Consider the following 26,318-nt stretch of genomic DNA (forward strand, 5'->3'; position numbering starts at 1 on the left):
CGAACCGGGAGAGGAAGAGGAGTGCGTCTTACGCCCGTAAAAGGATTATTTATTCTTGGACACGCCGGCTCGGACAAAGCCAGAAAGCAACAAAAGCACACACTTGAGTCCAGCTTGCGTGTGTGTGTGTGTGTGTTTTCTCCCCTTGCCCTGTCCCCTGCACTGGGGGGGAAGTCCGGTACAGTTTGCCCGAGCGGTGGTGGCCATGGGGCTGGCCGGCAGAGCCGCCGTGGGGTCGCCGCTCCCCTCTCTGTGGAGGCTAGCGCTGCTCTTTTCCTCCGTCTGGGGACTGGATGCACAAACGGCGGGGGAATCTAAACCTCTCTACATATGGCAAACAGGTACGGTCTGCTCTTCTTCCCTCCCTCGCTCTCGCTCCATCGCCTCCCCCTGATTCCTGGAGATGCTGAGTTGCTGAATGGATGGAGGTCCCATCCGCTTACTCCTCTCGCGCTCTCGATTAAATATTAACCGGATGAGTAAATGTTTGTGTACATATCAGGGCTCGAGGAAAGCCGCTGAACTTGCTCAGCCTTGCTATCTCTTGCTTTTCTGGCAACAAATTCTCTTGAAACCACATAGTCCTTCATTTGTACAAAAAAAAGTTTCTCTCCGACCGTTTTTCCACTGCATGTGCCAGAGGTGGATGCGCTGGAGCCATCTTGCTACAGTAGAGTGTGGTTTTGCATTTACTGCAGTCCCTGAAGTGAGGGTCTCACCGGCGCCCTTCGAACGGGGTTCCGAGCCGAGGCAGCTGGGACTCCTGGGCTATTGGACTCATTTATCACTGTTTGACACGTGTGCAATTGATGAGAGGTGGTGCATGTGGCGCTTTTGTGAGCGAGGAAAGGCACTGGGCCGGAGGACGCATGGTAAACAGCCTGGAGTATTTTTCTTTTTGTGGTGCTGATGCGAGTGTTTGAGGAATCCCCGGAGGTGGCCGTTGATGAGTTGAACTGGAGTCTTGCGGAGTACAGTAGCAATACAATACAAGAACCCCCCCCCCCAACCTGCCAGTACCCCCCCCACACACACACACACACACACACACACACACACACACACGCTGCTCTGGCTGCTGCTTTTTTTGGGTGGTGCCTCCCACCGGCCAAAGGGATTGTACGCTATGAGAGAGCAAGCACATGGTCAGAAGGACACAATACTGACGCATGTTTCATTGAGCAGAGCGGAGGGGGGGGGGGGGATGGGAGTAAAAGAGAGAGGGGGGCGCGGTGGGTGTATCTCCTTTCGACCCCTATCGGGACAGAAGTGCCCTTTGGGGTTGCGACCGGAGATCAATGTTCTTTTTCTCTGCTGTGTGAAGCTGCTCTTTCCCCTCGCTGGATCAATGTACTGGTCTTACTGGGATAACTGCAACCCCCCCCCCCTCCCCCAACAACACTATCAGCATCACCACAACCAGTAAAGGCTGATCAATGGGCATCGCCCGGGCAATACAGCTCAACCTGTGTTGGATCGATGCCGGCCCAGGGTGGAGTCTTAAATCTAATCTACGCTGCAGCTCGCGCTTGTTTGCACCACATGCTCTCGTCATCCTCAGTCCAACTTCAATTAAAACCTCAAACACCAAACGGTGTTTCCTTTACAGGCCGTCGGTATGGACTCTTTGCATGCGGATGCTCATTTTCAAGATACGTGTGTGTTGCTGTGTGTGGTGGCTGTGTGGGCGGACGCTAATAAGGCCCTCTTTTAACCACTTTAATTAGTTTAGTGCTGCCTATTGTCTGCTGGAGGAGTGACGATGATTTCCACCATCTGCGATGTCGACACTCCAGATGTCAACACCCCGAGCCGGGAGGTCACCGGAGTGGATGTTTTCCATCAGTGCAGACGAGGTGCAGATGAGGCTGAGGAAAAGGGGTTGGAGCTGCAGCGACAGCCACGTGGGAATCTCCACGGCCGCTCTGGGCTCGCTTAACAAGGCTGTGTTTTCCGAGTGGAGCGCCCCACATGTGAAAAGTCAGCGTGCGGCGCGGCGTTACGTCCTGCAGTGAGCGCAGCGCCTCTTCAGCTCTGTGAGGATGCTGGATGGTGAGATTGCTAGGAGACTGGCCGGCCAATGGAAGATGCTGAACGCTGCTTTGCTCCAAAATGGATTCGGTACTTTCCTCTCACAAAAAAGGTCAAATATTTAGTTTGACTTGTGAGCCAATATTTCAAACTCTCTTACTTTCAGGCTGATGATTTTCTCTTTGGCTTTTCTCTCAAAGTTTTGTAATTTGTAATTTGGCACCAGGCTCTTGACCCACTTGTTTCTCTATTTTGCCACAGAACCAAATTATCGAATGTAAAAATCTTACTAATGCAACTCAAAGACGAGGCGAAGACATCAGGAGTGGTGATTGGATCAGCTGATCACATGCAGTTTGACGAAGGTCACGGCTTCAATGTCAATGGGGCCGTACTGGTAATTTGACACCTGTCACAAACGTGGACATTTTGAAAAAGCAAAGGTTCAAATCAAGTTGAGTTTCTTAGGAGTATAATAATGAATACCCTCATTGCAAAGAGATAAAGAATTCCTTTTGACTGAACTTGGTAAAACAATTGTTTGATGCCTAGCGTACCAGTGTTTGGTGGTTACTGTTCTTATTTTTCTGTTTAATTGTGTGGGAGTGGTTGAATAAGTGCTATTTTTATGTAAAAACTATCTACCTTTTGGCAGCAAAAAAAATCCAAACAATCAAAATCAACTGGGGAAAAAGTAGAAATAGGTCACATTCTCTATAGATTCCACATTGTTCTGCCTGTATTGATGGTTTATTTGACTCCTGTCTGGTTTGTTGTTGTTTACCAGCCTCATTGTTCACACCCTGTGCAGAGGAATGGAAATCCGGTGGTATTACGTGCTGTACCTCCCACCGCGTTAAAGCAGGGGAGGAGATTAAGGGTAGAAAAACCAGAGCAGATTGGCCAGACAAAGTTAACCTAGATACAGTGTAGACATGTGCGCGTGTGTGTGTGTGTGTGTGTGCGCCTCCTCTTGGCCTAAGTGTGTCGGCTCCTGGCTCCCCAGTGGTGCTCTGGCTCCGTGACAGGATGGTGCCAGTGCTTGTTGACAATAATAGCGGCGTACCAATTTTTTGTTTGTTGTTGTTGTTGTTGTTGTGCGCTGGGCTTTGATGTGACATTTCGGTGAGATCCCAGCGCTGTGATCCCTCGCCACGTGCTCGCCGCCGCCGTGCGGGTGGCTGTCTGCTGAGATCTCAAAACAGGAATTATTTAGCGGAGAGTAATTCCTTTCACAGCAACAAATTAGCTACATAGACACCCCCGGTGCAGACGGGCGGCTGAAAGCAGCCTCAGGAGTGATGTGGAAAGGGGGGGGGGGGGGTTCTCAAGAGACTGATGTTCCCTGCAATAAGTGAGGAAGTGCTGCGGGGGGGAAGAGTACAATTTCACTAAATGCACTATGGAAATATTAGTATTTAATCCATTTAATCATCCCCTGTGGAACATTAGTGAGGCGGATGTGTAACCAAACCACAAACTGCACCATCAAGATGACTTTTGTGTCTTCGTACCCCCCACCCCCACCCCCCCCCCCCCCCCCCCAAAACGCTACCTGCATATGTGTGGAATTCTGTGACAATGTGTGATCTGGCACGGCTCGGCGTCTTCTGGCAGGCGCTTTGCTTGCACTGTCGAAGCGTTTGGAGCTTGGAAGCTGCAGACAGACGGCTGGGGATTAGTTTGATTTACTCCTCTGAATGGAGTTTGCATGATGATATGCAGGGTTTTTTGCTTCCTGTGAGTTGGAATAGGGAAGTGAATGATGATTAAATATGTGAATTTAGCTTTGAACACCAGGGGCTTTTTGCAATTGCTGTCATGAGGAATGCATTTTGAAGACGTGCAACTCAACACAAGAGCATTGAGTCAGCATCAGTCAGTCATAACGTCCTCCTTGTCTGAAAAAAAGAAAGGTTTCGGTTAGATCCTGCTTTAATAGTGAACAAATACACGATGACACAGAGATTAGCACACTTGCCTCACAGCAAGAAGGTTCTGGGTTCAAATACCAGCGTCATATTTCTGTGTGTGTGTGTGGTACTCTGGCTTTCACTCATGGGCCAAAAATATGCATGTCAGGTTTATTGGTCACCCTGAATTACCCCCAGGTTGTCTGTTCGTCAGTGTTGGCCTTGTGACAGACTGGTGGACCGTACACTTGCCCAAAACAGCTGGGATTGGCTCCAGTGGTCCCCCGTGACCCTGAAAAGGACAAAGTGGCTTGGAACATGAAAGAATTAACTTCTTGAATAGCTTGCTTATCAATAATAATTAGCAATAAAAATTAAGAATGGGATCTGATATACATCAGATGACAGGAAATGATCACCAATTTTTTAGTTTCAGAGAATACAGTAAAACGTATCACTACTTAAAACACAGTTTTAGGGTCTTGAGTTTGGTCATAGGCTAGTCCGAGCTAGATCTATGGCCAACACAAGGTATTTGTACAAGATTAGCTATTAATCTATGATTCCACTGTAACTGAACCAGGGTCAGTGGTAGCAGGAGCTGATCCCAGATGATATAGGGTGAGTGCCGGTCGATCGTCACAAACAAACAAGTGATGGCACACGCATTTAACCATAGCCCATTCAGAGATTCCTCTCTCATGCCTTGAGACTCAGGGACTTAGAAATAGGAGGAACCTAATCAAAATTGGAAGACTGCATGTTCTGGTTCCCATGGTGCACTCTGGTTTCTTCCTACTGTCCAAAAACATGCATGTGTGTGGGGTTGACTGTCACTCTGTGAATACTCTGGACGAGAGACCTGTCCAGGTGTTCCTGTGCTCTCCTGTCCAGCTGGACCCTGCCCTTCATAATTATCTGGGCTCATCCTGAACAGTGTTAAGAGGACATGGATTATCAGTTTTGGTGTGATCCGGTCTGTGGGAGCCTCAACACGTCCATGTTGTGTCGGGTTCCAGTTGTCGCCCATAGAGGCCGACTCAGCGTCAGTGTTTTGCTTCTGGACATTCCTTTTCACTCCAAATTGTCTTGTAACCATGTTCTACTACAATGGGAAAACTTTGAGTGCTAGTTCATTGAATGTTGCTGCTGTAAATGAAATGTCAGTCTCAGCGTTTCAGTCTGCCCTTCACAGATTCAGGTCAGCCTTCAGGACGCAGCAAAGCAGTCCGAGCTGTCAAAACAAGGCCTGCAAAAGGAAACCCCTGTCTCTTGTAAAGGTTCATTTTGTCATCTGTGAACACAAGACTCAATGTGACTTCTAAAAAAACCCAGTTGTGGCTCGTCTGTGTGAAAGAAACTCTCCCAGAAGCGACGCTGCTTGTCAATATGATTTTCACCGAAGTCCAGACTGGCATTTTCGTTTTCCTTCAGCCGTGGAGCCGGACGGCTCCCTCTTCCCTCTGCGTCGCCAAAAGTGACAGATAATCCCATCAGACAGTGATGTACCTTGACCTTAAAGTTCAGGTTTTCTTTGGCTCTTTGTCTCCTCTTCACACGATGCTCCTGCAGCAGCTTGGAGGGGGATTGGCTTCCGCCCAACGGATCTAAGCTTCCTAACGCTGTTTGCACATGTAGTCACGAGGTGCTGACTGTTCTCACCTTCAAGAAACTAATCTGGAATTTTCCTTCAAACTTTCTCAAATAACCTTGCTTGTTTTGCTCCAAGGTCAGTGCGGTCCACTGAAAGACAACCACGGGAATCAGTTTGAGATCAAAATGAAAGAAATCCTACAATCCAGGCTCTTCCCGACAAATCCATCCCAGTCGCTCTCAGAAGATGTGGAAAGGAGGAGCTCTAAATGATCCTTTCCTCCATTATATATCAAAGACACGAATAAGACACTTGCTTTTCATTTCATCACGTTCAAAAGGAAGCATTGTTTCAATGAGCCATGGCGTACAAACTAATCCGACCCCGTCGACTCCTTGGGCGAAAGACGCCGCTTCAATCAAGCCTGTTTTGGTGCAACGTCTCTGCAACTAATCTGCTTTGTCATTTCAGAGGAAGATTGCCAGATATAAAAACAAAAACATGCTGAAGTGGTGAACATCACATGCTAAGTGATATTACTGAAGGGGACAAGTGGAGAAACATCAGACAGAAAAATAACAAGGAAAAAGACAAGCTGTGAAACGATGAGCCAAACTGTCAAATATCGCAATTCACAGAGCCGCTCGGCGCCGCCTGCCTGGTCCTCCTTTCTGGCTCTAACTGGGAGTGAAAACACTTCTTGAACAGTTTTAGCAACTTGTCTGATCATCTGACCGCGAGCGTTTGCTGCCGTGATGTTGCTGTCTTTTTGTTTTCCCGCATCACCTCTGGCGCCTGTGCAATGATCCCGACCAGCCGACGGACGGAAGCTGCCGGAGCAGAAAACTGCTGCTTGAAACGAATCGCAGATTAAAGTCTGGCAGTGGAGCGCTTCCTCCTCTCATGTAGAGAGTTATGATTTCTATGTTGGATTCTTATTTGTAAAAGTACCTGGTGATTGGATGTAATATTTGTGGGCAATTCTGGATTCCAAATACCAATATAGGAGAAGCGCTAAGTAAAGTTGATGTCTTGAAATCCTTTTATTTGCTTTTATTATTTTATAATTAATGAAGTGAAGTGTTATGTCTATGTTGGCTGTGCAGAGCAGGTCCGTTGTTTGTGAAGGCACCGTTTGGGCCTCTCTGACCACAGGAAGTCATATTTGTGTCTTATTTGAGATGCTAAATACCAACATGAGGAAAAACGCAGCAGTTCAAGCTTCTAAATTAATTTCTCTTCACTTATTTAAAAAATTTCAACTGTTTATTGTCCTTTTCAATTGCATATTTCCTATTAAATAATATCTTGTTTTCTTGCCATGATTTTAATTTAATTTTATGTTTTTCCTTTTCCTTTGAAAGCACTTTGAATTGCCTTGCGTATCAGTGGTGCTATGCAAATCAGTTCTGTCCATCTAACTCTTTGAAGTAGTGTCCAATGTCTCCACGTAGAGCTTGAGCTGAATCCTATCTGACTGATTTTAACTTTATGTGAAACACACGTTTCTTGCTGCATCGTAAAGCTTTTCCTTCAGGCTTCTTTTAAAACAGCTGTTGGTGCAAAATCCTAAAATATGGTGCCAACTGGTCCCCAGCGCTGCCGGCACGCACCGCAGGGACGAGCGCCGGGACAACAAAGACCCCGGCAGAGCCGAACAATCGAGAGCGATGCCCGATGGTAATGAGCGGGGCTGCTCGCCTGTCCAGACCCAGCAGGCCTCAAAAAGAGCTGCTGAATGAAGGCTATTTAGGGCCCGATAACACACACACACACACACACACACAGCCACACACACACTCCGAGGAAACACAAGGCATTGTCCTCGCTCGTGGTGCATCTCTCTGCAGACGCTTGTGTCCATGCGGTGCACAAAAGAGCCAAGAGGCTTCACCTTGAGTCACATGGCCCGCTCTTTGTTCCTCCTCCACTTTCCAAACCCCCTATCACACACGTCCCCGTCACCCCACCCTCCTCTCTCAAGGCCACCTTTGACCCCGGAGCTGAGAGGGGTCTCCAGAGGGTACGGAAAGTAAAAAGGAGGCCGGGACCAAGGTTGAAATATAGCAGCTTCAACAGATCAAGTGTCAAGTGCTTAATTCAGCCATTTACACCAGTGTGTGTGTGTGTGTGTGTGTGTGTGTGTGTGAGACAGGCTGCAGGTGAAGTGGAGGGCCACTGGATTAAACGTCAGACACCGGTGACGTAGCTCGATTAATCATAGATAGAAATGCGTCACTGGGACGACGACTGCTCTGAAATATGGAAACATTAAAATAAACCGATAAAGACGAACGTGACAGCTTCAGAGAATGAACTGATTATCATCAACATGTTTTTGTCAAACGGTTCCAAGTGGCCAAGAGAGTTTATTCTGGATTTTTAGTGTCTCCATCAGATCAATTAAGAAAAAATAGATGAAATTTCAACAACAAATTATAATTCTGAGGACATGAAGGCCAGTTTTAACCTGAACTGATCAGAGTTTCTGTTGTATTTGTGACAGATTACTGGAATCAGAGCTCCTCACAGTACAGTGCTAAGGTGTTAAAGTCTGGTTTGAACGGATCGAGGTCCTGTTTTTAGCCTCTAGAACTCCAAGGTCCCCCAATTGGGGGACGTTCAGACGCACCACAGCAAAAGACGTACAACGCTGTGCTAATTATGAAACAACATAGTCATATTGCACATCAAATTAAACAGAAGAAACTCTGCTACAAGCACATGTCAGTCATTTTCACATATACCAAACACAAGTCAAACACCAGGCATATAAACGATCAAATATCAAAATCTGAGTCGCATTAGAAAGTCATCCCACTCTCCACATTTCCGTTGCTACTTCTCCGATGCTTCGTCGTAGACAAACAAACAGCTTGTCATTTGAAAGCTAAGAACCTGCCGATTTCAACGGTACCATCCTTATTTAACTCTGACTTAACGATTCTTTAAGAATCTTCTTTAGATATTTGATGAAATGAACAATAATTAATGTGTGCTAGAATTGTCCCTGAGAGTTCAGACCGTTTCGGACTGTGGGAGGTTTTGGTGCTCGGCGTGTTGGCCACACAGTCAGCTGGTTCACTCGGGGAACACGTTTCAGTGATGGATATAAGCGAAGCGAGTCTCATTGCTATCAGCTTATCCAGTCGCCTTTGAGATCTTCAGTACTTAATACTCATCAGATTTGGAGGCTTAGACCCTTCACACTGTAAGCTGCTCAGGAGAATCTTGCGTTGTGCTTCAGAACCGGGTGGGATTCCCGTCAGGTTGACAGCGAAGGTTGGACTCATGCTGCAGACTGAATGCTGCTCTTCGGGCAGAGGATTCTGTGCTTCTTCATGGAGAACACTGAGCAGAAATGAGCGACTCAGCCTGTTCTCATGCGCTTTCATTCAGCACCAGACGACTGGAGAGCATTTCAAGGAAATCCTCACATTTGGAGATATTAAGCACTAATCAAAGTAACTAATTTCTCTGTTGTTCGGTAATAATCCTCCTTCCTGATTCGTTCACTGAGTCTTTACAGCTACAGTCCAGGATTTAGCTAAATGGGAAGCACTCTAGGTAGCAATAAAGTGGAATTACTCCTTAATAGCTGCAGGAACTCCTACAATCACCAGCCGGGCCCTCTTCTGGCTGAAGGGCTGCACGCCGCCTTTTCTCTATTGTTAACCACAACATTTCAAGTGCTACTCCAATCAGAACCTCACAAGGTAGACGCCCAGTCGCTGAAAGTGTTTTCCACAATCACAGTTCGTTCTTTGATTTGAGCCGACTCCGTTGATAATCTCATTTCATTGTGGCGGAACAGAAACTCTTGTTCCCAAAACACCGTTCTGTATTGACGGGACCATGTGACGCCATGTGCAGCTTCAGAGGAAAACATCCTCTTTTCATCCTGTGAAATGCTCAGTTTCCACATATGGACGATCTGGAGTGATTAAAAGAGACGTGATCGCCGCGCAAAACACAGATCTGACAGAGTTCTGTGGAGGCAGCCATCATTCTCAGACAGTCTTCAGGATCCAGCTGTTGGGCTGTGCCTGGCGGGCGGCTGCAGGTGGAGGCGGGGCGCCGGCGCTCGCAAACACAGGTGCCCGACTCCGGCTCTTTGTTTGTCTTTCAGCTGTCTAATCATCTCTGTAATCCCCGCTAACGCTCGCCTCTCCGCTCTCTCACTCGACGGGTAAAAAAAAGAGTTCCTAATGGCGGCGCTTAAGAACCCCGACGCCGTCACAAAAGCCGGGTGACAGCGTGATTCTTCACGCTCCCGCCTCCCTGCGTTTGTTTCTCCTATAAACAGCTATAGACACACTCGCTGTGTGAACACACACACACTCAGGCAGGAGGACGGGCTTTGTGCGGGATGTGTGTGTGTGCTTGGTGGACGTTGGGGGAGGAGAGCTGCTGCCAGAGGCGCCGGACACGGCCAGGCTGAGTAATTACCCAGGAGTGGCTCTGCTCGTAATCTGGGTACCACTCCACAGCTGAGTGACGAGAGGCCCGTCAGAACAACACACACACACACGCACACACGCACACACGCACATGCCAGTTTCTGCTGATAAATGAGTGTACAGACACACAGGGCGGACTATTACTAACAAGGGCGCAACAAGGGCGCCCGTCTGAAGAGCCTGATGGCCCCCGGGAGCAGCGTTGTTTTGCACTTCCAGGGTTGGGAAGTGTTGAAACAATCAGACGGTAGACAAACACACCTGATGGCCGCGCTGCGCTGAAGTGATCACAGGTCCGCCGGAGAAGTGGGTCATGGTCCGGTCCCGAGGCTCGAGGTGTCCGGCTCCCGCCCAGACCAGTCTCAGCCTGCGGGACGACTGGCATCTGATTTATATTCTGTTGAGGAAACATTTGGAAAAAGAAAGAAAAAAAAAAAAGCATTTGATGGGGCTTGATGAGCGTGCATGTTGGAGTTAGCATGTTCTCCCTGTGTGGGCGTACCGTTATCGAGTTTCTTCACAAAGTGTAAAAACATTTCGTTGTGTGACTCTGTGTCGGTCCAAACATGGACTGATGACAGATTTACAGGCACAGGACTTATTAAAAAAACTCAGGTTGATCGTTTTGTATACATTAACACTGTCAGAGTTAATTGCATTAGTCATAATTCGTTAATGTAAGATTCATTTTCTATATTGGTATTAATTAGTATTAACAGAGCCAGGCTTAGGGCTTGATTTTTAATTTGAAATCTGTATTTGTTGTCGTCATTGTATGACGTTCGTCTATACGGCACTTTATTTTGAAGGAAAATCCAAGAAGTTCTAAAAGGAAATTCTTTCTTTTTATTCATTTGATTCCTAATTAAGACAGTCTGGTAAGAAATCAGTCAATCTGGAAGTTGTGATGCAATTTCTTCCGATCACCACAAGTTGACAAAAAATTCATGGAGATTGGCAGAATTTAAATTAGATGATGCAGCACTGTCACTTCCTGTTTAAAATGATGAATGTTTTACATTAGGGACTTAAAATGGCTTTGAAATGCAAAACAGAATGTTAAACATGCAGTTCAAAACGCGATTAATTGAGATTAACTGTGTTTACTTCAATACAGCGTGTTTATAAAGCAGAGCCTGATGGACTGTATGGAATGTTCCCCGAGCAGCACCCGGCTCCTCTGGAGCGTTTTCTGTCACTCCGAGTTGTTTTTCTGCTCTTTTATTGCAGATTCTATCGGTGATCTGCACAGGCTTTCAGTGCAGATGTTACAGGTGTTGTGACAGAGTGGAGGGGAGGATCCAGACGTTTGGCCAGTCGTCACGTCGTTTTCGTGCAATCAGCTGATTCCAGCTGCCTACCAGGCCAGAGGTTTCCTCCGAGCTTCAGGTTAAAACTGCTGAGTAATGCTGAATCGAGCTAAAACACGAGCTTTCCTGCATGCAGAGTGTGATTCTTCCTTTGCTGGAGTGAACCGTGAAAAGCTCCATGACTGAATCTAACTTTAAACTAATAAGGCAGCTTGTTTTTGACATGTTTGTGGTTTACCTGCCAGTCCTGCTCTGGTCGTTTAGCATTCACGTCAGTGCTTTCCTGAGTGTGCAGGCCCGACAAATATCAAAACCCGTCAGATGTCTTCATTCCTTCCCGTCCTGTCAGCGATGAAAAAGCCATCAGCCACGAAACGTGAGGAGCGAGCGGTTCCATCCAAATGAACCACATCACAGTGATTAGCCGTGACCGTGCTCCCAGATGAACCCTGGTTTCCTCCCGGGGAGCTCGTGCTAGCCGCGCGGCTCTGCTAGCTGGGAAAGCTGCCACGGGATCGGCCTAAGACGCATAAAGAGCTTTTCATGGCCGTGCTTCCTCTCCCTCTCCTCCTTCTTCTCTAAGGTTTAAAAAGCTGCTTTATTGTGTCTTTATAGCTCATTTTATACACCTCTCTTCTGTTTCACGCAGTGCCTCAATCAGCTGCTGTTCTGTTGAATCGGTTTTCCTCTCGGATTCAGCTCTGCTGTCGTCACCTGTGTTCACGCCGCTCTCTGGCTCTGTGCCCCATCAGCCGCTCGCTCATTTAAATTATGATAACCTGCTTGAAATAGCGTTTGATTGACCAGGAGCAGCATTATTCTCGCGCGGCGTCTGGATGCGCAGACCCCTAATGACTCACACGTACAGATAATGATGCCGGGGACGGGTTTAGCTCCGTGCGATGCGGTATAAATAGCCAGGAAGCTGACACGAGCAGAGATTCACCTCTGGCTGTCAGAACTGTGAAGCGAGATGGGAATGCGACGGCGAGGGGGAGAGGCACAGGCGGCGCAGGAGGAAATTTCAACACGGATTTGAAGGAGAAAGCACATTTCCTCTGTTTCCACTGTATTTGTTGAAGCCTGAACGGTGAACCTGCCTCCACGGCTGCTTTAACAAGCAGACTCACTGTTTGCATACAGATGGCGTCTCCACGGTTAAAGGCTTCAGATGCGTTTTGACTCGCAGATAATTCGTCCCGGTCAACCCAGGCTGATCAGTATCATCTCGTTCTTTAGCTTAGCAGCACCAGCGGGCGCCAGTTTACATTAAGTAGGTTTGTGTGACTCGTGTCAACACTCCATAGCAGATATAGGTTGATCTGTGTTCTCTAAGAGATACCGGCTCAGTATCCAACATGTTTCCAATGAAGGGGATGAATCTTCCTAAGGTGACATGTCCTCTCATCTTCTTCAGAAGATGAACAGATATCAAAAACTTCAGACTGAACACAGCAACAGGAAAGATCCAGCGGTCCAGGGCAAGCTGTAGGGTTTATATTAGCCCAATGCTAACCCTAGTTGAGGGAAGAGTAAGACTGCAGCATGTATTCCATTTATTGAACAGACTCTAAGTGTATTCAGTAGAATATATTTGAGAAAATAAACTCCACTGCACACCAAATTTAAAGTCTCTCACGATGTTTCCCATTCCCTGTGCATCTAAACGGCTGAAGAAACTCATCTCATCATGTGAAAAAGTTAGGGAAACTCAGCAAATCAGCTATAAATATTTATTCTGCTTGAATGAATATTCATGCTCCACATGGGATCCTCTGTGTTTCCTGGATGGAAATTATAAGGATGTGTTTTGACAGTCTGGTGTGCATTGTTTCGATCCAACAAGAAGGGAAAGATTCATTCCTGCTCAACAAACTAAAGGCAGCTCACTCTATGACTCCTTCCACACTTTAATCAGCAGAAATGAACGTGCACACTGTTAAACAGTCCCCTGAACGCTCCCCAGAGGCTGAACACCTTGATCTGCAGCTCTCTCCATGGATTAAGAAAAACCCTGGAATTTACTCCTGTGCCATCCACTTTTATGATTTTTGGTTCGGAATTAAATTTCATGCCTGTTCGTCCAAAAATGATCAGCTGGGGTTCTTACAATTCACTTCCAGCTGCTCCGTGAGAGACAGATTTATTTCCTTATTTTGCACATTCTTGATTCATCAAAAATTGAATTGAACGTATCAGAGGGAGCGAAACAGAGCAAACACTGGAATAAACCTGGCTTCTACCTGCGTTTCAGGGTTCAGATCACAACTGGCGAGCCATGAAGTCAAGTGAGAACAGGCACCAAGTGTTTTCATGGGAACCCCTTCCTGAGGCTCTGGGACCCATCGGTCTGAGTTATACCGTATTTTCAACTTTAAAAAGAAACTATGGAAGACAAGATGGCGGTCTGCAGAGACTGGCGGTTTGCCCGGGCAGAGGAGACGAGTGTTTCGGTTCAGCTGGTTTTCCTGTTGACTGATGACCGACTGCCTTTAGCTTCCCTCGCTGCTGCTGATAGCTGATGGTAAAAACCCAACAGGAACCCACAGCTGTCCTGGAGAACGCCGTTTATCTGTATTTACTCTGAGGTTCAGCGGTGCTCTACCTTTGGTGAGTCTCTGGTCAGATATAAACCAGTCTGCATCAGGGCTCGCCACATGTGATCTGATCTCCTGACCCACATGCTAATACCAGGTGTACGAGCCAAAAAACAGACATGGAATGTGAAGCATTTCTCCGACGTTATGAGAAAACATTCTAGAAGATATGAGCAGCAGCAGCGCTTTAAGTGCTCTCATCGCTGTTTTATTCATCAGGTCTTGAAGGCAGCAGCTCCCTGGAAGACACAAACACAGAGCAGTCGCGGTCCGCCTAATGAGGCCCTGAGGAGGCCGCTGCAGTCAAAACACAAGCACAGCTCCAGCGATGCACACACACACACACACACACACACACACCCCAACCCACCAGCCACCAGGAGTCAAATGAAAATGCAACCAATCGCACCAGCTTCTTAATGTGAAGTCAAACTCAAGCCACAAATCACCGAGGAAAACATCCTCACTGTCACTGTTTGAGGCAATTTCCTCCGGAAGATAACAGTCTGAGGCAGAACAAGTTGATTCAGTGCGGAGAAATTAGGAAGAGCTGATGGATGATAAATGAGTCAGAGCACCGTCAGGAAGGCTCCGGCATGACCCCGGTTCATGAAGGGGCTGGAGGACGTGTTGCTGGAGAATAGCAGTTTGGGTTGGTTTGGTTTTGAAAGCACCAACAGCCTTCACTGAGGTTAGTTTCTTTTAGTGATTTCTGATTACGTGGACGGTCCCGTTAAGTTTACTGCACAGTAAAAAAGGGAACTTCAGCCTTTAGGCCTCATTTGTAGCTGTGGTCTTCAGCCAGTTGACAACAGGCTACTTAAACAACTTTCTGAAAATGTAATGTTAAAAAAAAAAAAAAAAAAACCTGTAGTAATATGATTTTTCTGAAGGAGCATATTTAGTTTTTCTGTCATGTTAAAATATTATAATGGGGCACTAATGTGTGCTTTTTTGGGGGGGTTCATTAAAGGAAAATAAGAATTACATTATTGCATGAATTGTGTAAAAATTGTGTTTGAAGCCGAATCTATTTGAGGGAGCACCAGACCGGAAGTGTGACGTCCATGAGAACCGTGTGGAGTGAGCGTCTCGGCGCGTCTCATGGACGAGTGAAGGACCGGTAAGGGCCAGCGTGAGCAGATCCCGGTTCCTTGATGGACAGGGCTGCTGGGGAGTGTTGGCCACAGACCGAGTCGCGAAGAAGTGAGTCGAGCTGCGCTCCCGGACCGGGACCGGGACCGGGACCGGGACCGGGACCGGGACCGAGCCAGCGGGGCTAAGCTAGCTGGAGGCTAGCACCGCTGCACCGGGCTGGCTCCTTCAATCAATGAATCAATCAGTTTATTTTTGTATAGCCCAGCATCACAACAACAGCTGCCTCAGAGGCTTCAAGATGTTACATTGGTTGGTAAAAATAAAAACAGTGAATAAGCATAATGTTAATATGTCAGATTCACAGTAACGAGACAAAACGAAGCAACCACCGCCTTCGACCCTCACATCCGGCAAAAAAAACTCCAAAAACCCAGTGGGAAAAGAAGAGATCTTGGGGAGAACCACAGTATGGAGGGATCCCTCTCCCAGGGACGGACAGCTTTGGCAACAGCTAGCATGAGACAATAAGAAGTAAAGCCTAGGACTATGTTGAGTACAGTCCGTTGGACGGTCCAGCACAAGAACCACGGATCCCAGCAGTAGAACCGAAGCCAGTCCAGCGGAGCTGAGAGACGCGCTGCTGACTGATTACCTGGACTCACCTGGTGGAGGATCACAGAGAATCACAGAGGGGAGGGATCCCCTGGCTTCATTCCCACCGGGAGGAGGTTTTCTTATCAGCTGGGAGGATCACTCATCCACACATCTGGATCAGAGCTCCAACACGCCATCAAATATATGAGCAATCTTCATTCAATCGTCATTTAACACTCAGAGTGCCTCTAAAAAAACCCGCAAACTCAATTTAATGAAACTTGAATTTAATTCTGTGCTTCAATATTTTGTTTTGAACTTTACATTTTGTGTTGATTATATTACCTTGATACAAAGAGTAATCTGATACTGCAGTATTGCATGGTTTTTATTTCTATTTACAAGCAGGATTACCTTAGTTATTTTGACATATTTACTTATTTTGAATTGTGGGAGAGTTTTTGTTATGGCTTGTGTGAGAATCATATTGTCTCCAAGACACAGGTATTTTTCATCAGAATGTCTCTTTTGCCATAGCATTTGTGTTTGGAAGGAAGTAACGTGTACACACTGATAAATTACATCGTTATAGTGATGATCAGCTCTGTTGCCTCACAGCAAAAAGGTCCTGGGTTGGAGACTGCATGTTCTCTCCTGGTGCTCCAGCTTCCTCCCAAGGTCCAAAAACATGCATGACAGGTTCATTGGTGACCCTGAATTGTCCCTAAATAACAGAAAAACAAACAAATTCTAATTTCTAAACGAGTCAAAATAAATAAATCTAGAAAAATTCCAACATCTAAAATACCAGTCCTGCATCCATCCTTCACTGAATCGATCGTCCAACAGTCAAACTCCACAGCAGCGAAGCAACGCAGTGGTGATGCTGAGTGAAAAACGCCGTGGCAGCTTCAGCCACAATGCCAGTTGTAAGCAGGAGCAAATGTGTGTAAATCTTTGGTCCCGGTAATTTGACACCAGCCTCATTTCAGTTTAAAGGAAAGCATTAATGAAGAGTATTTCTCTATTTAATGTGAACGTGTGAATGGAAAGAACCACAAAGCGTTTGGCAGGACTCCTTTAAGGGAGTCAATCCATCACACTTATCACGGCCGCCGAGCCGCTCTCCCCACAGCACGCTTCTCCAAATCACTCCTCACTTTCTTCCCCATAATGCACCATTACCCAGAACCCACTGGGCCCTCTCCGCCGCCGCCGGCTCATCAGGTTTGTGCCGTGTGGGACCTCGGCAGCGCGGTCCCGGCTCCTCTGGAAGGCTGGCTCTTTAATTTCTTCCGGGCGCAGGTCGTCTGGAAAATGATATTTATGATGCCGGAAGATGTTGACTCGATGTTTGAGCATAACCTGCAAATCACGAACAAACCGAGCAGGTTTTAGATGAATTAAAGTGGCTACAGCTTTGGATTCCAGCTATTTTTCTTCATGTTAAATGAGAACAAAACGTCATGTTGTTGATTGGTGATCATATGATTGTTGAGAATGAATGGATGAATGGATGAATGCTTGATTTCCTTGCAGAGACAAAGGTTGCGTCTTGCAAAGCCATAAAAGTGGATTAAGGGGAAAAAAGGCTCATCAGTCTTGTAAACAACATTAGCTGAGCATTACCGTTGTTTGCACCACTGTAATGTGATCTTGCGCAGTGTGAAGACACCTGGGTCGCTCGGCCCCGCCTTCTGGACAGATGAGCTCTGAACAAAGCTCGTGTTGAGGTGAGGCTGTGTTTCAGCCTCTTCAGAATCCGTGCTGCTAATGGCTGCTTTAGTCCAGATGAAGATATCAGCGTTAAAACAGTCTCTCCTCAAACTGTCGTTGAATGATTCCAAAGCTCGGAAGAAAATCCCCGAGTGCAGATGTTTAGGAAGTGTTCAGAGAACACAGAGACGGGGTGATCCGTGCTCCTGTCCCTCATTTACAAGCTTTGCTGCTCAGTTTCAGATGAAGATGTGTCATAAAAATCACATGAACTACTCAGAAACTGCAAGGGGAACATGGGAGAGGACAGTTGTTGGATGGTTTGTGTCTTTTTCGTTGTTCGTTTGTGTGGTCAGTTTGCAGAGTTCAGTTAAACGTCTGTCGACTGTTGGATTACAGCCAGAAAAAAAAAACACCAATAAATAAATAATTTCACAAGATAAGGTTGTGGAGATTACCTGTAAATCACACTAAATGACCTTTAAAAGCCACAGTGTGCAGTTGACCTTTGGCTAAGCCCCGCCCCCGAACATACGAGAACCAATAGCGTTCAACCACCAACAGCCGGGAACTGGAACGTTCTCAGCAACTCTTGGGGGGGGGGCTTGGGTCAAAGGTCCACTGCACGCTGCAGCTCCTGGGTTCTGGAGGTTTGAAGCCACGGTGCAGATGAAGTGATGGGTCTGTTTGTGCCGTTTAGCCGCCAACATGGAGGCTCAGAGACTGAGGATGACATTCCAGATAACAGCAGGTACAACAACTGATCAATACGCTCACACACAGGAGCAGCCTCGGCACAGGCGGCTCCAGCAAATGTCAAAGGTCACTGATGGTTTCATGGCAGTGCAGTTCTTAATTGCAGGTGTGGGTTTATTTTTCTGTCTTCATTGTGACTCAGAAAAGCAACAGTTTGTCAGTCAGAGAAGTCGGGGAAGTTTTCTGTCCACATGGTGCCTGGAACACTCACTGTTTGTCCTTTATCAGGCGGCTTCTGTCTTTTCTGTCTCCAGCGATGAGTTCATGGCGATCAGAGGACGAAAGATTCACTGGAAGACGAGTGGGAATCAGTGCTGATCATGTCTGTGTCGCATGCTGAACAGTGTTCTGCTTCTCCTGCGTCTAAAAGCCCAGATCACACACGAGATCAGGCGATTGATGGATCCATCAGAGGCATCGTGTTCGCAGGAGTCAGTGAAATCTTCCAGATGGAGAAATACATGATTGAAGAACCACCGTTTTGAGTTTAGAAACGTTAACGGTTTTTCATCTTTCCATGTTATTTTCTTGTGAATATAGAACACGCTGGTGCTTGACCTGTTGAGAGCAGGAGAGACGACGCTGTGTCTGCAAACGCCGCTGGTTTCACCTCGCTGCACGCTGTGAGTGTGTGTGTGCATCTGTTTCACACCACCGGCCAGTGAAATAAAACAGCGGGACATATTTGACGCTCGCAGAAGAGCCACCCCTCTCCCCACCGTCACATCATTAAGACTGTCTCTGCACGCCGCTTCATTCAGTCCGGCGCTTCCTGGCCTCCTGCTCCGCCACTGAACGCCAGTCCTCCTCCAGAGCTGCAATTTTCTGGAGGCCGACCTGACAGGTGGAATTGCAAAGTGTTGGTGTCTGTTTTTGACTTTACCCAAAAAGGCCGACGGGGAGGGTGAAGTTTGACGGCTTCACCTCAAACAGGTTGTTTTCACTTTTCACACTTGATTAAACTGCATGTTAACAAGCCAGCGATCCAGTTCTCTGCAGAAAGATGCTCGTTCTGCCATTCATCACTTCATCTTAACAAACTTTGAGAGAATGTGTTCACCTCGTCAATGCTCTGAGCCACATCCGTGTCGACATACATTTATGTATGTAGCAAAGCACCGAAAAGACAAGAGAAAGACATTTCTTGGAAAGAAATACAAGATCTGCTGCTTCATCTTCACACTAGACCGTCGGCGCCGATAATCCACATTTCGATGCTTATCGGGGTATTTTTAAATCCAGCAGCTGATAAGAGATCAGTATTCTGCCTGGAGTCTGCTCTGCCTCCAGCATCCTCCCGCCCTCACCACCGATTGGTTACACTCAGAGCCGGCAGGGCCAACAGCCAATCAGCAGTGCAGCAGTGAAAGCTTGATGCACGTCTCTCTCTCTCTCTCTCTCTCTCTCTCTCTCTCTCTCTCTCTCTCTCTCTCTCTCTACATATATGTATATTATGTATATATGTATATATATATATATATATATATATATATATATATATGTATGCCTGAACCCCGTGGCATCGACTCCCTGATTCACCTCACCAGGATATACAGCAATGACATCGGGATGTCATTCGGACTGGATAAGTGTGGAAGGATGGTATCTAGAAGAGGGAAGGTGATCACAACTGAAGGAGTTGAACTGCCTGAAGGGAACATAACAGATGTGCAGGACAGCTACAAGCACCTGGGGATCCCACAGGTAAGTGGTAACCATGAAGAGGCAGCTGGAAAGTCAGCCACAGCCAAATACCTACAGAGAGTCAGACAGGTCCTGAAGAGTCAGCTGAATGGCAAAAATAAGATCCAGGCCATAAACACCTACGCCCTACCAGTAATCAGATACCCTGCTGGCATAATATCCTGGCCACTGGAAGAAATGCAAGCCACTGATATCAGGACAAGAAAGCTCCTTACAATGCACGGAGGGTTCCACCCTAAGTCCAGCATACTGAGGCTGTACACCAAGAGAAAGGAGGGAGGCCGAGGACTAGTGAGTGTCAGAGCCACTATCCAGGAGGAAACCAAGAGCCTCCATGAGTATACCAAGAAGATGGCTCCCAGTGATGATCTGCTAAGTGAATGCCTCAGACACCAAGCCCAGTAAGGAGGAGCCAGAGGAGCTATCATGGACAGACAAAGCCCTGCATGGGATGCATCACCGACAAATTGAAGAAGTGGCTGACATTGGAAAAACATACCAGTGGCTGGAAAAAGCTGGACTGAAGGACAGCACAGAGGCACTAATCATGGCTGCACAAGAACAGACCCTTAACACAAGATCAATAGGCCGGGATCTACCACACCAAACAAGACCCCAGGTGCAGACCGTGCCAAGAAGCCCCAGAGACAGTACAGACCATCACAGCAGGGGGTCAGATGCTGGCAGGCAAGGCATACATGGAACGGCATAACCAGGTAGCGGGCATCGTGTACAGGAACATATGTACCGAGTATGGACTGGAGGTCCCAGGGTCCAGATGGGAGACACCTCCAAAGGTGGTCCAGAACAATCGAGCCAAGATCCTGTGGGACTTCCAGATCCAGACTGACCAGCAGGTGATGGCCAATCAACCAGACATAGTGGTGGTGGATGAACAGCAGAAGACAGCTGTGGTGATAGATGGAGCAATCCCAAGTGATGGAACATCAGGAAAAAGGAGCAGGAGAAGCTGGAGAAGTACCAAGGGCTGAGGGAAGAGAGAGAGAGAGTGTGGGGCATGAAGGCAACAGTGATACCAGTCGTGATCGGGACACTGGGAGCAGGAACCCAGTAACTCATGCATCCTGTTGGACGGTCTGTGGCCGGAGGACTTCCCTCTCTTCCTCTGCGTCACTTTTATTCGTGGACTTCACGACTTCACCTGCTCTCAGATGTATCTTCTTAGATGTTTCTGAATGTGTCGCTTATCTTCTTCCCACAGTTTCCACCTTGTACCTAATCTTCAATCTGCATATTGCTTTCTTTCTTTTGTTTTCAAATTCAGACGTATTTGCTGTAAACCTCTGATCAGTCCCTCCACTCACAGCTCCATCTCTGCTCACACATAATGAAACAAACGATGGCACGACCCCGTTCTGGTGGAAACAGTAAAACATGAACTCAGACTGCATGGATTTGTGTGAACATACAATTTACAGCATCTTCAGAAATCATTCCTCTGTTATACAAAATTGCACAAAATCAGGAAACCATCCAATCAGCGCCCTCGTTTACGTGCATCAGCATGCACGGTGTGTTATTTTCCCGCCGCAGTCTGGTGATTGCCTTCATCTTGTCTCATTCTGCCTCCGTGTCAGTCTGAAGATGGTCGTTTTAGAAACCAGTTCTCCTCTTTCTCCGTTGAGCGAACGCAGCGGCGAGGCGGTCAGACTCTCTTCTGAACTCGCCCTGACCTGCAGAAGGCGTGAGAGCCAGGAAGGGTAAATAAAGTCCAGCAAATCAGCTTAGGGCGACACGGCACAGCCAGGGCCAGCTGGACTGCCGGCGTCCGGCGTGGCGGCTGCAGGTCAGGCCGCAGAATTTACCCCGACACTGGAGGATGAGCTTATTAAATATTATCCATTTTCTATTAATAAAAATCATTTTCAGAACAGGATTTATTGTTTCATTTATGAAAGTATCTTAGATGGAAGAAAATAAGTGTAAAGTTTGGAAACTGTGTGAAAAGACCTTCAGATGAAAAGCTTAGTATTTATAGTTTTATTGCCTGAAGATCAGATTCGACCATTCATCCCTTTTATGTGAAAAACTTTAACCAACTGATTGGTTTGAAAAATAGCTTTTAAGATCTGAATCTGAATGTTCTCAGTTGGAATTAAATCTATTTGTATGAGTGTGGAAACCGTGTTGATGTCTCAACACTGACGACGTCCCATCTGTGTTCCACTAGTTTTGCCTGACGCCAAGTCCCAGATGTGTGGAACAAAAAAGAAAAAAAAAATTGAATCTGTTAAAACTGAAAATGAATTTCAGAGCAGAATGTTTCATCTGAATGAAATCCAGTCTGGATTTATGGAGCTACAGATTGCCATTTTAATAGGAATTATTCAAACTGATCAGTTCAGGTTCAGAAGGTTGATTAACATTCAGAATGAGAAGTCAAATTCACACTCCTCATTTCTGCATCTCTCCAAGTCAAAGCTAAGAAAAATGAAGCTGTTTCTTTCAGAGATCAATTATATAAAAAAAAAAAAGCGTGGCGTACAAGAGCAATTTTTTAATTCCCAACTTTAAGAGGAAGCCAAACAAGGATGAAATGAAAAACCTTGGTCTTGATATTCCCACAAGTTATAAAACTAACAGACGAATCCCTGATGATCAGAAGTTAATGTTTTCTTTGATTAGTTCCTCTCAGTCTGAATCAGCTGAAGGAACGGAGGACAAATGGAACCGCCTCCTGATCCACCTGCTGTGGTTTTTCTGACACTGTGGAATCTTGTGATTCAGATCAGGTGGGATCAGTACAGCACAAACTCATGATTTACAGTCACTAATCAGGCTCTAACGTGTTTTTGGAGTTTTGGAGGAAAACCCAGACATGCACAGGGAGAACGTGAAGATTCTACAGTTTATTCTTTCGGTCGAAAAAAGTCCTGTCAGTGTAGATCATAAAATAAGATGGTTGTAACTGTTAAATCCGTGAGGTGAACCTGACTCCCGACATATAGAACGATGAATTCAGTGTTTCAGCTCATTTCTCTCCAGACGGATAAACGGGGCTCACATTGCTCCAGAGAGGAAAGTTCTACTGGTTTTCCCTCTGAGTCCTGTTTCCAGTGGCGGTTCTGGACTGTTCCGTTACGAGCACGAAACATTCTGAAAGCAAGTTCAGGAACTGATTAAAAAACAAAGTGATGACTAAATGATTTGAAAATGTTGCTTCTATGAAAAACAGTGTTGAATGGGATGACAGTATGACCCTGAAGAAGGTCTGACAGCTACGGCTAATGCTAACGCTGAGCTTTTATATTTACAGTAGGATGAATTTAGCATCTATTATCAGAAAATAAGACTTATTCCAATTGGTAATTCGCTCCAGAGTTTACATCTGCATTTCAAAAAGAGTGAGTTAATGAAACGCCGGGCCTGGTCCACACTGAGCCGGTCCACGTCCCGTTTCCCCTCCAGGGAGGCTCCCGTCAAACATGGCATGGTAATTTGACCTCTGGCTGGTTGATGGGGTTAACCGGGTCGGCCACTGCAGTCGCTCCATTTTCAGACATTACTGTGGAGCAAAGTTCACGTGGCCTTGGGGGCCCCCTGGTGGCCTGGAGCCTCATCCTGCTGCCTGTGTGGCCATTCCTCACGTCCTCCATCAGTCAACTCTTAAGGCAAATGATTCGATCGCCTGCTGTAATTCATCTTAACGTGGCAGGAGGAAACGCTGTGCTCAGCACTGCCCCCTACAGTGAGGCTGAGACATTCAACGCTTCACTTCCTTCTTCGTCAACGTGTTTTTTCTTTAATTGGATCTGTCAGTAAAAGTGTCTGAAGACTTTGGATCGGTAACAAACGACCGAGTTCAGCGAGTTTTCAGTGCTCAGCTTCAGCTGCCTCAGGAAAAGTATTAATTCAGCAGTTTAAATAATAAAACATGATTAAATTATTACAATAACTCAGAAAAAGCATACCATATTTGTTTGGTTCTTTAATATGCAGACAACTAGATGACTTTTCATGGTAAAATATAAATTTAATTTTCAATGCAGGAAGATGCTGTATAACTTGGCGAACGCTGGTATGAAGTTTATTTTGAAATCTTTCATTTGAGAGCTTTTTGAATGACAGTAACTTGACTGATAAAATCGTTGTAGATACAGCTGTCCTGCTGTCTCCCCTTCTAATCCAGCGTCCAGCGCTCTGTGCAGGTCAAACTAAATGTTTGATTAAGCTCCAGGACTTTTTATAGACGTATAGATCTGTGCAGGTGTAAAAATATCAGCAGCAATGACCTGAAAATGAAGGGAGATGAAGGGAGAGGCGTTTCTGAACTCTGAGTTTATTTCCTCAGCTGTCAGCCGGCGTCTTTAATCATGTCACGTTTCTGCAGCATTTCGGCTGCTCAGACGCTTCGTGTTTGCAGAATAGCAGAGTGAGAGAAAGTGTGTGTCTGTTCTGCTTCAACTGTCAGTCGACCAGCGGGATTCTGCATTTGAATCCCGGTCTGCATCGGCCGGGGGAGGAGATGAAAAGCCGTCCCTGACCCACCCGGAGCCCCTGATCTGGCTCTCTAAACCCACTGGGGAGCTGCTCCTCCTCCTCCGCCGGCATTCTGCTGACGCCGGGGCTTTTTCCCTAATGAGGCGGCGTCGACCAGCTCGCTGGGTGCAGCGGGGTAATTGCAGCAGGAGGCCGTCTGCTCCTGATAGCTTCAGTTACTCGGCGTTGTTCCGTCAGTCCGGCTCTCCGGATTCATCCTCCAGCTCTGGTTTACAGGCGCAGGTCAACTTCACTGGACAGAACACTTTCCTGAAAACTTCGAAGCTCATTGAACTGTGATCAAACCAGAGGAAATTTGAAATCTGTTTTAATCAGGGGTGCCAAACATAAAGCCCGTGGGCCAAAAGCAGCCCACAAGAGGCTCAAATTAGGCCAAAGCAATAATTTCACAGAATACGTTGATTTTTTTTTTTTTTTTTTTTAAACAATTATGTTAAGATGAGCAGACACAACACTGGTCCTCCAGCTGAGATGTCAGTGATGCTGCCATGAACGATTGCTAACTAGCATTAGCCTCAAAGCGGTGATGGCAGGGGGAGGTTGTGAAAAACGGCCGTAATGCAACAGGTTTTTGGGACTCTGACGTTAGGCTTCAGCTTACAGTGTTGGATGAGTCTCCATACGGGCCGGAGGAACTGGCCCACATGCAGGAGTCCAGGTTCTGAAGGTCAGGAGCTGCAGGCCTGCAGGGACTCGCAGGGATTCGAGGGGAAACGACGACAAGGCGACGCCGAGTCGACTTCTTCCTGTTTGTGCAGCAGGAACCGTGGCGGTCCGGGCGAGCTCCCATCATGAAACCTGCTCTCCATCACCGTCCTCTGGGACTTTATCTTCTGACACGATGGGGGTTCAGGGGGGATTTCCTGAAAGCGCCAGTCAATACCGGCCGTGTTTTGATTCCTCCCGACGTTCCCCATCGCGCCGGTTCATCTTGATTAAGTGCTCAAACCGGAATCCCCACGGGAAGGTCGCAGCAGCTCCGATAGACTGAGCACTCCACTGTGGCAACATTGTCAAAATGGATGCAGAGATCAATTAGGTCTGTCAGGTGACAGGATATTTCCCCTGGAGTCTTTATTACAGATGGACCAGATTACAGAAGTGAGAACAGCTCAGATTGATTAGAATCTGATGCTTCCTTTCATTTTTCTTCCTCTACTGAATCTGAATATGAGATGCAGGAGTCATTGAAAGGGCTGGAATCAAGACAGTTTTATTTTTAATTGGAAAAGATTGAAACTACTGAGAGACTGCTCATAGATGATGTGAAAAAAAGTTCTACTTTGGTTTTCAGACTGAAACTGTCTGATAAAGTTAAAGGATTTATTGTTGTTGAAATCGGTTGGAGCAGCAGGAACGTAACGCGTTGACCTCATTGTTCGCCGTCGTTCTGAACTCGATGCTACTTGGCGGATAAGTACCAGCGGCTCTCGGTTCCCTTGCTGGATACGGGTCACTTCATTCAGATCACGGTAAATCTGACAGGAACCTTAGCTCAACCAGACCGGCTCGACGTCAACTGAAAGGAAGCAATAGCAGTTCAAGTACGGTTCCCTGAGGACCGCCAAAGTCACTCTTTCTTTATTTAGCAAGATCTATTGAGGTGATTGTTCCTAATTCAGACCAATAAGGTAACAGCCATGATAATAATGATCAGCTGTGCATATCTCCGCACCCAGCAAGGACCGTTGACTCCAACGCCAGGTTGGACCACTCTCTGCCTGCGACTCCACGCTCTTATGGTGCGTTCACACCGGACGCGTTGCAAGCGTCACGGTCGTCGCTTTTACATTCAAAGTCTATGGTGGACAAGCTTCAACGGACCTGACGCGCGTCAGGCGCTTTTCGAGCGGCGCTTTCCGAGCTTTTCGAGCGTTGGCGACGCGCGTCATGCGCGTCACACGCGTTCACACGTTGCAGGCATCAACGCCTGAAGTTGGGAAAATTGCATTTTGGAAGTGTCAACGCAGAGCGTCATCCAATCACAGACGAGCACTGTAGAGATGCTGGATGGCTCATTTTTC

General features: G+C 46.8%; 1 protein-coding gene across 1 annotated transcript in view; it reads left to right on the forward strand.

Annotated features, from left to right (window-relative positions):
* Positions 1-205: 205 nt before the first annotated feature.
* The window catches only part of thsd7aa (thrombospondin, type I, domain containing 7Aa), a 151,535-nt gene continuing 125,422 nt past the window's right edge, over positions 206-26,318 (forward strand). The window contains exon 1 of the mRNA XM_030120128.1: positions 206-341. Coding sequence (XP_029975988.1) covers positions 206-341 — 136 coding nt within the window. The remainder of the gene's footprint in view (positions 342-26,318) is intronic.

This window comes from Salarias fasciatus, chromosome 22 (assembly GCF_902148845.1).
Source record: "Salarias fasciatus chromosome 22, fSalaFa1.1, whole genome shotgun sequence".
Taxonomy (NCBI): domain Eukaryota; kingdom Metazoa; phylum Chordata; class Actinopteri; order Blenniiformes; family Blenniidae; genus Salarias; species Salarias fasciatus.